Source organism: Mustelus asterias, chromosome 1 (assembly GCF_964213995.1).
Source record: "Mustelus asterias chromosome 1, sMusAst1.hap1.1, whole genome shotgun sequence".
NCBI classification, from domain to species: domain Eukaryota; kingdom Metazoa; phylum Chordata; class Chondrichthyes; order Carcharhiniformes; family Triakidae; genus Mustelus; species Mustelus asterias.
Window position 1 is genome coordinate 141,862,271 of NC_135801.1, and position 13,802 is coordinate 141,876,072.

At 46.2% G+C, this 13,802-nt stretch overlaps 1 protein-coding gene across 1 annotated transcript in view; it reads left to right on the forward strand.

Moving 5' to 3' along the window:
- dcc (DCC netrin 1 receptor) overlaps positions 1-13,802 on the forward strand; it is an 868,461-nt gene that overhangs the window by 748,246 nt on the left and 106,413 nt on the right. The window contains exons 21-22 of the mRNA XM_078241787.1: positions 5,850-5,882; positions 13,621-13,692. Coding sequence (XP_078097913.1) covers positions 5,850-5,882; positions 13,621-13,692 — 105 coding nt within the window. The remainder of the gene's footprint in view (positions 1-5,849; positions 5,883-13,620; positions 13,693-13,802) is intronic.

A 13,802-nucleotide genomic window follows, 5' to 3' on the forward strand; every position in this document is an offset into this window, starting at 1 on the left:
GGCTCCTTCTGTCTCCACAGAAGAAGACCGAGCACAACACCCGTGAGAGGGCGGAGACAGGGGGTGGTGAGCCAGACCTCCGGGTCCTCACCCCCTTTGAGGAGCAGGTACTGGAGCTGTCAAGGGAAGGGGAGATGAGCTGTGGGAGATGGGCTACCAGCGACAGCATAGTCGGGCTGCTGTCAAGGCGTGAGCACCTGTCATTCCTCCACTCACTTTGAGGCAACTTCTCAGGGGCATGAGTTTCGGGTACGAGGGGCAAGGTTTAAAGGAGATGTACGAGGCATGTTTATTTGCACAGAGAGGGTAGTGGGTGCCTGGAACTCACTGCCAGGGGGAGTTCACGAATGCAGATACAATAGTGACCTTTAAGGGGCATCTCTGCAGCTATGGGAATGGGTATGGAATAGAGGCATACGGTCCCCAAAAGGATCGGCGGTAACAAATCAGATGGGCAGCCTGGTTACTCCAGGCTCGGAGGGCCGAAGGGCCTCTTCCTCTGGTATAATTTTTTTGGTGCTTTGTTCTATGTTCAATGGAGAAATGTGAATCACGTGTTTTCCATCCCGGATTCCTCTCCCTCCCTTGCACTTAACCTTGTGTCCTGTGTTGTAGGGACAAATCTGGACTCCCCGGGGCCTTCTGGACTCCAGGCCCCTACTGCAGCTCCCGCCCATCCTGGTCAAGGGAACTCGGATGAGTCCTCGGAGGATATGGGTGAAGGGACCTCCGAAGGTGGCACAGTTTTGGTGTCAGCTTCCACCCCACAACTCACCATCCCAGATACTGACATGTTGGTGGGTCCAGTTAGTGGTGAAGCTTCTGGGTCACTCTCTGGTGAGCACGACACATCTGATAATGTACATCGAGTGGAGGAGGGAACGTCTGAGACCTCTGGCTTGCTGGGGCCTACCAGAGGCGAGGGCTCAGGTGGCCCCAGCTACATGCTGAGCCTCTGAAATCGCTTCTCTCTCTGCTGGAGATCAGCAAAGGAGCCAGGGAATGCAGGAGGGGCTGATGGCCACACTGGACCAACCATGAGGCTATTGGGAGGAGTCCCAGAGCTTTCAGGTGGACCAGCTATTGCCTGTCTTGCGTGTTTCCCAGGCCAACACTGCAAGGGTGGCGTCTGCAGTGGAAAGCCTGGGGCAGGGGATCCTCACTATGAGTGGCAGGCTCCAAGCGATGGCCGAGTCACAGCGGGCCACAGCTGAGGGACTGAACAGGCTTCTCAGGATTCTGCGGCCCATGGCTGAGAGGCTCGAGAGCTTTCAGGAGACCCAGTGGGACAGCGCTGAGACACAGTGGGCTATGGCTGCAGTCCTTGAGAACATGGCCCAGTTGCAGAGGGTCTTACCTGAGTGGCTGCAGAGCGTGGCTCAGTCTCAGAGGACACTTGCTGTGGCCATTGAGAGGTGGCCCCGACTCAAGTGGACATTGCAGTGGGCTCGACCACCATGGGTAGGACGCAGGTGATCCTCCAGGACTGGCAGTACCAGGTGACACCAGAGCTTCTGGAGCTCACTGCAGAAGTACTGCCATCCCATGGAGTGACCCAGGGGCCCACAGGAATTCCAAGGAAGGAGAAAGGCCTCGAGACCATGCCAGGGCCTTCCAGTCAGGAGATTGTGGCTGTGGCTACACCTTCTGACTCCTCCCTTCCTGACACCGGATCCATCACAGGGGCAGCGGGATGACGAGGATGTCATGGAAACATTCCAGACATCTGGAAGCAGGCCAGGGCCCTCAAGGTCCAGGGCCTCCAGAGGACGCCCGCCATGTACATCACAGACCATGATGTCATGGTCGGCAGCTGGCCCCCTCCACCTCCAACGTACATTCTGGGGAGTCACTGAGACATAGTGGTAGGCCACGTAAGGTTAGGAAGTTGTAGTTGCACTGAGATGGCAAGGGTGAAGATTTTAAGCACCTTAACGTTTTCTGTTCACAAGTTTTTATGTTAGGACGTCTTATTTAAACATCTTTATTGCAATTAAATGTCTTTTCACCACCCACCTGTGACTAATTTGTCTCGAATAGGAATCCTCTTCCATTGATAATCGCCAGAGGGATGCTTCATGTTGATGTCAGTTGGGGAGGCCCCTCAATGCTGTGTCACTGAGAAAAGGAAGCCATTAGTTCCACAGACCCCATGAGCGATTCCCACCTGCCCCAGGGCCCTGTATGGGGGTTTCAGATCCCTTACCCACTGCACAGACGTGGGCCCAGGTGCCAGCGTGCATGCAGAGCTCAGGTAGGAGTCAGACTAGTTTGCATCAGGGCATCATCATAATGGCGCTTAGCGAGTCGTCATTACCCTCCTGTCATAAAACTCGCTAACACAGAGTATCCAGGCCCATCACTCTGGTATGACAATGTTGCAGGATATAGAATGAATTTTGGGGAGTCGGGGGGTGGGGGGGGCGGAGGAGGGAATGGAACCCACAGACACAAGCCCCTAGTGAATGAACCATCTGGTGATCAGGGCCTCCCTTGCCACCCTCACATGTCTCATTTGGACTGCCAGCCCTCCAGCGCCTAGTTGGTGTTCCTCGGCATGTTCTTCCTCATCTTCCTCCTCCTCCTCTTACTCTTCTTCCTGCTGGTCATCCTCTCCAGCGAAGCCTGGCTGGTCAGCCCCCACGTCCTCCTCCTCCTCCAATATGTCACCTCTCTGTCAAGCCAGATTGTGCAAGGCACAGCACACGACCACTGTGCAGGAAGAGATCACAGGGCTGTATTGGAGGACCCCGCCAGGCACCAGAATTGCATTTTGAGAAGCCCAATGCACCTCTCCACTATCGCGCGGGTGGCTACATGGGCCTCATTATAGCGGGTCTCCGTCTCAGACACAGGCCTCGGCACAGGCGGCATCAGCTATGTCTGAAGCGGGTAACCCATATCACCCACAAGCCACCCCCGCAGCCTGGGCTCCTCCTCAAATGCCTCCGGGATGCCCGAGCTCCTGACAATGAAGCTATTGTGCACACTACCTGGATGTCTTGAGCAGTCATGCATAATGTTCATGCTATGGTCGCACATGAGTTGAACATTCAGGGAGTGGAACCGCTTTCTGTTCATGAATCTCCACAGATTCTGTAGGGGGCCTTGAGGGTGACGTATGTGCTGTTGATGGCTGAACGTTGGGCATCCCTGCAATGGCTGCGAACCCTGCAGCCAGGGCTTCCTGATGGGCCTGGTCCAGGTTAAATTTGTGCCCAGCCCGGGCATACAGGACTTCTGTGACCTGCTTGACACAGGTGTGCACGGCTGATTGGGAGATGCCACAGACATCTAGGGGTCTGGAAGGAGCCAATCGCATAAAAGTTCAGAGTGGCTGTCAATTTGACAGCCATTGAGAGTGGGTGCACCCCCCACTCTGCCTCTAGGTGCCAGTTCCTGCAACAGGTGGCACAGGTGTTGCACTGTCTCCTTTCGGAGGCGGAGACGTCGGCGGCACACGGTGTCCGACATCTGTTCAAATGACACGTGCGCGGAATTGCCAGAGTCTCTGCTCCCTCCTTCTCTTGCCCCCCCCCCCCCCCCCCCCCCCCCCCCCCGGGAGAATGGCGGCCATCTCCTGCCTCTGGTGGTCGTCTCCCTCTACTCCTGGAAGTGGCAAGGCTCGGGCCTCCTGTGCCCGCAATTCTTCCTCCAGCTCCTTCTCCTCAGCTCCAGCAGCAACCAACAGAACAGCAAGATCGATTGGTTGCATTGCAAGAACCATCTCATCACTCTGAAGGGGTGGGACGGGGGGGCTGAGTGGAAGATGGAGAGGAACACATGTAGAGGTTAAGGAACGCTGCTTGCCCCAGCACATCAACAGTCACAGCCTCCCCCCCCCCCCGCCCCCCCGAATTCCCCCAGCCACATGCTCCCCACAATCATAGCTCCTTGCAAAGTTGAGAGGCTGTAGCAGTGCCATTTGTAAGGGCTTTGTGCACATCTTTCAGTTGGAAGTGAGCTGAGTGCACTAGGACCCAGCAGCACCGCAAGACCCGAGGTCAGTGCTGAGACCCGGGTCCGTGCTGCAAGTCGGACATCAGAGACCCTGCTGAGCAACAGCCCCCCCCCCCCCCCCTTCACCCCCCCACACACTCGTAGAGCCGCCACCGACCCGAGGCAGAAAATGGCCGCAACAAAAGGACACCTGTGAGTAGCAGAGAGCCGTCGGACACTATACACTTACGTCCTCACTAATCCGCACTGATGGAGCGCCCGAATTGGATTTTTATGGAGCATGTCTGTTTCACTTCAATTCAATTCAAATGCATTTAAATGTCCATTACACCCGTTTCGGGCACGGTCCCGATCGTGGCCATTTTCAGGCCTTGGTAAAGGGGGAACTGATGCAGAGGCAGGCGCGGATCGTGCTACTAGCCTCACGCCCGACTTTACCAAGTCTTCATGCCCGAAAACGGGTGCAACTTGATGGTAAAATCGGGGCCCATGATTTCCTTTCCTCTGGGGAAGAAAAACATGAAATATATTTTGGAAATGTTCTACTCAATTTGTCCCATTTTCCAAATATTATGGTGCAGATTGCCTGATTATTGATGCTGGTGCTACTTTATGATGACTTTATAATTTCCAGTCCAGAAACCCTTGGACTTGATTTGACAGTCTGAGTTGAGGAGGAAGATATAACAAACTTACCTTAACATTGGTAATTCTCTTTACTCATCGTCTTTGGTTTTGTTATTTCCTTCACGACTGTCTCCTCCTGTTGCACCTTTTTTTTTTCTTTGGATGGGTTATAAGAGGCATCATTGTTACTCTGTACATGGTAGAACTCAATGGGAAGTGAAGAGCTTGGCTCCTGCAAATCTTTCCCTCAACTGAAAACTGGTGAAGCTCACTCAATGAGGACAGTTAATTTTGAATGCATGTTATAACTGGGATGTAAATGTACAATCTTTTGAATTAAGGCTGCAATACTTTGTCCCTAAACTTCCCAAATCATCAAAATGAGCTCCCCACCTAGTTCATGGACAAACCAACTTTTAAAATCCTATTTTATGGACTCATTGGCAGAAGCCACACAAGGTATGTTTGTAGGAAGACCCAGCCAGAACCATGGCATAACCTTGAACGTGTCGTTTGAAACAAACTTTGCCAATTTGGGATACAGGAAAGTAAATATTGGGAAGATCCCAGCACTTCAAGGGTAGTTATACTTTGCCGTAAAGATCTCCCACCACAGGCATCTATATGGTTAATAAAACCTTGAGGGAATGGTTTATATTTATCACAAGGACTGGATATAAAATCACTGTTATGGTTATCAGTGATAATGACAAAATCAACAAGTATAAAAGTATTTGTATGTTGTCAAGAAGGAATTATATAGAACTTTACAACACCGAAACAGCTCAATTGAATCAATAGGTCCTCCTGCCTGCATCACATCCTATCAACATATCCTTCTGCCCCTTACTACATCTTGTACTAAGTTAACTCTTTCTTAAATGTGTCGGCTTCCAATTAAATACAGATTGTGCTGAATGTATTGGGTTTGACTTGGAATTTTTTTTATCACAAAAGTACTTATTTTATAAATTTGCTTATTAAACTGAATGAAGTTGTTCTTTGAAACAAAAGGTCTAACAATACAGTCACTTAAAGTCCCTAAGCCTTCTCTTGAGGTCCCTCAAGTGAGCTAATGTTTTGTGATTTGATTTTTTTCTTGTGTATCTGTTTGAAATGTAAATGTAAAAATGCCTTTCCTTTATTGCAGTTAGTCAGCGTGACCAGCTTTTGTTACATCTGTTCTTCAAATCTCAGTCAGTTCCACATGCAAGCCTCTCCCAGAAGCTATCAGAATCTAATAGTGTTGTCTTTTCTTTCAGTTGAACATCCTGACAAAATGGCTAATGACCAAGGTACAGTAGCCCCAGTCTGTCAACTTTTCAGATTAAATCAGAACTGTGTAATACGAATCGTGTTGCGTGCTATTTTATAATACAGCGACCCTTCAGGGTCACATGCAGAGAGGAATTGCTGCTCCTGTGGTAATTAATCTCATTAATGAAGTGCCACTGAGCCGAATCTTGTGCTTAATGAGTAAGCAGTAGACTTCTTCTGCAGAGAATTGTTTTGTTTTTCTTGTCAGTCAGATCAAGTGAATTGATTTCAGTTCAGTCTTCTTGCATGAGATTCCAGCTTCTATGAATAATCCTTTAATTACTCAGTGCATTTATGCGACAAATGAAGACACCAAGATTTGGCTATTGTGAAGCCAATCTTTCTTTTTCTTTCTATCTCTTATCAAACATTTTGTACGTAGCGTGCATCCACCTGGCATGGAAAGTATCCATCCCATGTGCAAAGTATCTGTCATTCTAGAAATCCTGATTGGCGCTAACATCTTATTTGTAAACAAAGCATCAAATCTCTGCCACATGTTCAAAACTTATGACAGAGATAAGAAAGGCTCCACCAATAAGCTACTGGAAAGCAGAAGTAAGCGAGCAATAATAGTCCTCACATTCCTTAAAATCATTTTTAGCTGCCATCTTAGTTTTTCAGTAACCCAAAGCTACTGTTAACAATAAAGTCCCACCAACCCCTGTTACCCCCAGTCATATCAGTGCATTTCAGCTGAAATGGCCAAACCAGGGCAAATGTTTGAGGAATATTAAATTTTTTAATTTTCATTTAAAAAAAAATTAGGTTACTCACAATTGAAGGACTCAGTGCTCTTAATAAAATCTTTTATTCATGGTGATAAATCCTTTTTCATCTGTCTTACTAAAATGCACCTGCCACAGGGAAAATGCTAGAAGCTATTATGAAAGATGTTAAAGCAGGGCACTCAGAAAAATTCAAGGCTATCAGGCAGAGTCAACATGGTTTTGTGAAAACATTTAACTCAATGTATTGGACTTCTTTGAAGGAGTCATGTGTGCTGTGGATAAAGGGGAACAGGTGGATGTACTATTGTACTCAGATTTCCAGAAAGCATTTGATGAGGTGTCACATCAAACGTTATTGCAGAAAATCAAAGCTCAGGGTGAAGGAAGGGGATTAAATATTGGCATGGATAGAAGATCAGTTAGCTAACAGGAAACAGAGAGTTGGCACAAATGGGTCTCTGGTTGGCAAGATGTAATGAATTGTGTGCCACCTGAATATTGTCCAGATCTCACTGCATTTGGACACAAACTGCTTCAGTATCTGAGGAATCACAAATGGTGCTGAATATTGTGTAATCATTAGCGAACATCTCCACTTCTGACCTTGTGATGGAAGAAAGGTCATTGATGAAGCAGCCGAAGATGGTTGGGCCTAGGACATTACCATGAACAATTCCTGAAGTAATGTCCTGGAGCTAAGACGATTGACCTCAAACCACCACAACCATCTTCCCTTGTGCTAGGAATGACTCTGACTAGTGGAGAGTTTTCACCCTGACTCTCATTGACTCCAGTTTTGCTCGGGTTCCTTAATGCCACACTCGGTCAAATGCTGCCTTGATGTCAAGGGCTGTCACTCCCACCTTACATCTGGAATTTAGCTCTTTTGTCCATGTTTGAACCAAGGCTGTAATGAGGTCAGGAGCAGAGTGACCCTGTCAGAACGCAAACTGAATATCAGTGAGTAGGTTATTGCTAAGGAAGTTCTGCTTGATTGTTTATGGCCCCTTCCATTACTTTACCGATAATTAAGAGTAGACTGATGGGGCAGTAATTGGCTGGCTTGGATTTGTCCTGCTTTTTGTGTACAGGACATACCTAAACAATTTTCTATATTGTCGGGTTGATGCCACTGTTGTAACCATACTGGAAGAGCTGGCTCGGGGGCGCTGCGTGTTCTGGAACACAAGTTTTCAGTACTATTGCCAGAATGTTATCAGGGCCCATTGCTTTTGCAGTATCCGGTGCCTCCAACCATTTCTTGATATCATGTGGAGTAAATCGAATTGGCTGAAGATTGCCATCTGAGATGCTGGGGAACTCTGGAGGAGGCCGAGATGGACCATCCACTTGGCACTTCTGGACGGCAATGGTTATTTCAGTCTTATTTTTTTGCACTGATGCATTGAGCTCCCACATCATTAAGGTTGGGGACATTGTAGAGTTTGCTCATCTGGTGAGTTGTTTAAATTTCTACCACCATATATGACTAGATGCGGCAGATCTGCAGAGCTTAGGTCTGATCCATTGGTTGTGGGATTGTATGGCTGTGTCACTCACTTGTTGCTTATATTGGTTGGCATGCAATTAGTCCTGGCTTATAGATTCACCAGGTTGACGCCTCAGTTTTAGCTATGCCTGGTGTTGTTCCTGGCATCCTCAATGTGAAAATCAGGCTTCCTCTCCACAAGGTCTGTGTGGTGATCACTCCTACTGATACTGTCATGGACAGATGCATCTGTGACAAGTAGATTGGTGAGGATGAGGTTAGGTATGCTTCTCCCTCTTGTTGGTTCCCTCGGCACCTGCCGCAGATCCAACCTAGCAGTTGCAGGACTCTTGGTGATGGACATTGAAGTCCCCACCCAGAGTACATTCTGCAGCGCCCAACTTGAAAGAGTCCTGATTTATCAGCTGAGGGGTGGGGGGGTGGAGGTGAGATGGTAAGTGGTAATCAGCAATACATTTCCCTGCCAATGTTTGATCTGATGCCATGTGACTTCATGAGGTCCGGAGTCAATGTTGAGGAGTCGCAGGGTAACTCCCTTCTGACTGTATACCACTGTGCCACCACCTGCAGTGGGACAGAACTGGTGACGGTGGTGTCTCGGACGTTATTTGTAAGATATGATTCCATGACTATGACTCTATCAGGCTGTTCTTTGACAAGACTGTGAGACAGCTTTCCCAATTTTGGCACCAACCCCCAGATGTTAGTAAGGAAGCCAAAAGAGAAAATGCTGGAAAATCTCAGCAGGTCTGGCAGCAAGGAGAGAAAAGAGTTGACGTTTTAAGTCCAGAGGACTCTTTGTCAAAGCTAAAAGGCATAGAAAGTGGGAGATGTTTATGCTGCAGGGTGATGGAATGAAAGATGAGTCGTAGCCACAGAAACCAGGAGAAAAGGCTGCTAATGGCAGTCCATAGAGAGAACAAAAGGTGTGAATGGCCAAGCGGCCGAGAAGTTGAAATCCGAGGCTAAGCTGTGATAGATGAAGATGTGAGGGGAAGGGGGATGGGTGGGAGAGAGGTAAAATGGAGAAAGGGGAAGCAAAGGGACTTTGTGGGATCGACAGCATCGTGTTAGCTGTTGTTTCTGGTGCTGAGGTCCATCTGGTTTTATTCCCTTTCTAATACTTTTATAGTGGTTTGATACAACTTAGTAGCTTGTTTGATGGCATTTAAGAGAACCACATTTCTGGTTATTATTATGCTCTGCAAATTGCAAAATCATCTGCCAGTCTGGATTACTAGTCCAGTGACAGTACCCCTACGCCAACGCCACCCCTGTGAGGAGGGCAGCGTGGTGGGAAAGGCTAACAAATAAGAAATTATGCTTTGTTTTGTCTTTTGAAGGCATTGCAATGAATCAGGATAATTTGTAAAAGCGCCACAGACAATATATTTTTGCAGGATACAGAATATAGCCTCAGCACTTTTTTTATGACTGGGAGATGGTTTTGCTATTTAGAGGATGATATGATTTTTCCTTTGTCAGCAGCTTCCCTTGTCCAGTTGAGACTCAGCGAAATGTCAAAGATGCCAGTTGAGTAATTGACTGAAAGAATATTTGTCAGAGACAAACAGAGTGGGAGATATACAAGAAGGAAAGTAAACAAAGGGAAGGAGAGACTAACAGATAGATAATAGAATCATGGAGAGTGCAGCACAGTCGGTCATTAGGTCCAATGCATCTGTGCAAATCTTTTCAACTGGAGTTATGGATGTGAATCTCACTTCTTTGTTCTTTTTTTTAAACCAGCCTCCTTTCTGTTTTCCCTGGGAGAGAGAGACGGTGAAAAAAAACTGTTGGTGACAAATGGAATGTTGCAACGATGATAAGAGGAGTGCAAGAGGTGCAGAGAGAGAATCTGGCAAAAGTAGTACTTTGACAAATAGGACTGGTGTGAGGAGAGCTATTTTTAATTTTTTCGACCACAAGCACTATCATAGGAAATTAAATGAATGTAAAAAAACAGCTTACGTTCCTGAGCAAGGGAACCAAAACATGGTGGTAATATTGTAGTTACTGGACTAGTAATCCAGAGACCTACATTCCCTGGAGACAAGAATCAAACCCCGCCCTGGCAGCTGGTGGACAAAGAATTCAATGTAGGTAAGGACAGCAGATTTCCTTCCCTAAAGGACATTAGTGAACCAGATGGGTTTTTCTGACAATTGGCAATGATTTAATGGTCATCGGTAGATTCTTAATTCCAGATATTTATTATTTTTTATCGAATTCAAATTCGACCACCTGCCATGGCGGGATTTGAACCCGGATCCCCAGAACATTAGCTGACCTGATCTGGCCTACATAGAACTCCAGATCCACAATATGGTTAATGACTAACTGCCCTCTGAAGTGACCTAGCAAACCATCTGTTTCACTACACCTCTACAGAAAAGTTGAATAAGAATAAAACAGGATAGGCCACCGAACATCAACCTATCGGCACTGAAAACAACAACAACACACCTTACCCTGTCAATGCTGCAATGTCCTCCTCATAACATCTGGAGACCTGTGCCAAAACTGGGAGAGCTGCCCTACAGACCAGTCGAGCAACAGCCTGACATTGTCATACTCATCAAATCTTACCTTACAACTAATGTTCCACCACCATCACCATCCATGGGTATACTGTGTCCCATCGCAGGGCAGACCCACTAGATGCGGAAGCACAGTGAAATTACGTGAGGAGGAAGTGGCCCTGGGAGTACTCAACATTGACTCCAGACCTCATGAAGTCTCGGCTTATCAGGTCAAACATGGGCAAGGAATCCTCCTGCTGATTACCACCAACTGTCTTAATAAGAACATAAGAACTAGGAGCAGGAGTAGGCCATCTGGCCCCTCGAGCCTGCTCCACCATTCAATAAGATCATGGCTGATCTTTTTGTGGACTCAGCTCCACTTACCCGCCCGCTCACCATAACCCTTAATTCCTTTACTGTTCAAAAATGTATCTATCCCTCAGCATACTGAATCAGTGCTCCTCCAGCGATGAACACCACTTGGAAGAAACACTGAGGGTAGTAAGAGCATAGAATGTACATTCATGCAGGCTTATCCACCAGCAAAAGTGTGTTGGTAGCTCCACTACTGAGTCCTGAAGATGCATTTGTCAGACTGGTCCTAAAGCAGGTAGTGAGACAACCAACAAGAGGGAAAAACCTATTGATCTTGTCCTCCCCAATCTACCTGTGCAGATGAAGTGTCCATGCTAGAAGTAACCATCACACAGTCCTTATGGAGATGAAGTCCCATCATCACACTGAGGATACTGTCCATTGTGCTAAATGGCACAACCATTGAATTTTATGGAATCAGTTAAGAACAGATCTCGCAGCTCAAAACTGTATCTGTGAGGCACTATGGATATCAGCAGAATTGTATTCAACCACAATCTGTAACCTCATGGCCCAAGCATATTCCCCTACTCTACCAGTACCATCAAGCTGTGAATCAACCATGATTCACTGTACAATGTAAGAGGACGTGCCAGGAGAAGCACCAAGCATACTTAAAATGAGGTGTCAACCTGAAGAACCCACACAGGACTACTTATGTGCCAAACAGTAGAAATAAGTTTGGGTAGCCTCAAGTCAGTTCTGAGCAGTCATAGTATAAAATAGCTATTCTTAATTTGGCAGTGATTGACATTAATTTGGGAGCTAACTCAGGAAGATGACTGGAATGTGATTATGACCTGATTATGGCGTAAATAAGCTGTATTCCGATAGGTAGTATAGTAAGACTCCTCACCTCCAGCTTCACAATGTTTACAAGTATTTGAAAATAATTGCTCTACGTTCGAAACCAATTTTGGAGAACTGTAAACCTGAAGTGAAAGAAGATCAAAGAAACCTTGGTAAATATATCACAAGGACCAATTTGATCCAAAAGCCGAAAACTGGCTGACACTGAAAGTATGGACTTACTATTCAAGTTCCCTCACTCTTGTGGAGTTTGGAATTTTCGCACCAGAGAGAAAAAACGTCAGTGGTTATGACCTGGAATGCGCAGTTTGACAATGTGGTGGAGGCAAGTTCAATCGAGGCATTCAAATGAGAATTTTACTGTTATCTGAAAAGATAGAATGTGCAGGGCAATGGCGGGGGAAGGAGAGAGGATGGAGGCTGGACAGTAAATGTTGTCCAGCCAGCGACAACCAGATCCCACAAATGAATTTTTAAAAATTGCTCGTTGAATGAGCTGGTTCAGACATGATGGGCCGACTGGCTTCCTTCAGTGCTGTAACATTCGAGATTCTGTGAATGTAAAACACACTTTCTCCTTGCCAAAATTGGACCATTAATTGATGTGATTATAACAAAATTATGAAGGAATATTGAAATATAAACCATGACTATTTTTCATCAACAACAATCTTATTGCATTCAAGCAGATTCCCCCCAGTAGCAAGTTGAATTTTTATTCCAAATTACTTCTTCATCCCTTTTATACTTTATTACCCAATTTCTGGCTTATATTTTTGCATTGTTGCTTTCTGAGACATAAACTGCTGTAAATATGTCTTTCTGAATTACCTTGTAACGGATCATTGTGTATTAATTCTAATTTGGAACATTGACGAGCCAAGAATAAATGATTGGCTACACATCTGAGTTAGCACCATTCTTTCAAATTGAGATGAGGGAATGTGGAGTGGCATATAATGGTTGAATGAAATACTCGTCAATTTTTTCATATTCATTTGTTGATATGAGCATTATCGACAAGGCCAACATTTATTGTGTATCCCTAATTGCCCTTGAGATGGTGCTGGTGAGCCACCCTCTTGAACCACTGCAGTTGATGTGAAATAGGTACATCCACAGTGCTGTTAGGGAGTGTGTTCCAGGATCTTGACCAGTGAAGGAATGGTGCTATATTTCCAAGTCAGGATGGTGAGCGACTTAAAGGGGAACTTGCAAGCAATGGTGTTCCGCAGCATATGCTGCTCTTCTCCTTCTAGATAGTAGCTGTCATTGGTTTGGAAGATGTTGTCAGAGGAGGCTTGATGAGTTGTTGTAGTGCACCTTGTAGATGGTATACACTGCTGCCACTGTGTGTCAGTGGTGGCAGGAGTGAATGTTTAAGTTGGCCTTCGAAATGCGTTGTATGAAGTGCCCTGGATGGTGTTAAGCTTCCTGAGTGTTTTTGAAGCTGCATTCCTCAAACAAATGGAGGGTATTATTCCATCAGAATCCTGACTTGTGTCATGTATACTGTGGACAGATTTTGGGGAGTCAGGAGGTGAAGAATTCCCAGTCTCAGACCAGCTCTTGTAGCCACAATATTCATATGGATGATGCAGTTCAGTTTCACAGGTGATTGAAATATTTAATGAGTAGAATCCATTTTGCAACCCATCTCCTTTTTAGCTCAAGGTGATGCTGAAGGTGTCTTATATAATATTGATCCACTGTGCTGAAATCCAACTTGGTTCCTTAGCTCTGACATGTGTTCTTTGTTCAGCAGGTAGGAGTGTACATGGAGACGGGGCATTCTGGCCAGCAGATACCAATTTAATTGACAGGAGCAGCTTAAATGGTAAGTTCATGAAAATACGATGAAATTAACAACATTTGTTTTTTCCACCATTAAAGGCTCTGCTCCCTTGGTGCGATGTGGTTCTATGGTTGATAGCAGCCCTCTGCGAC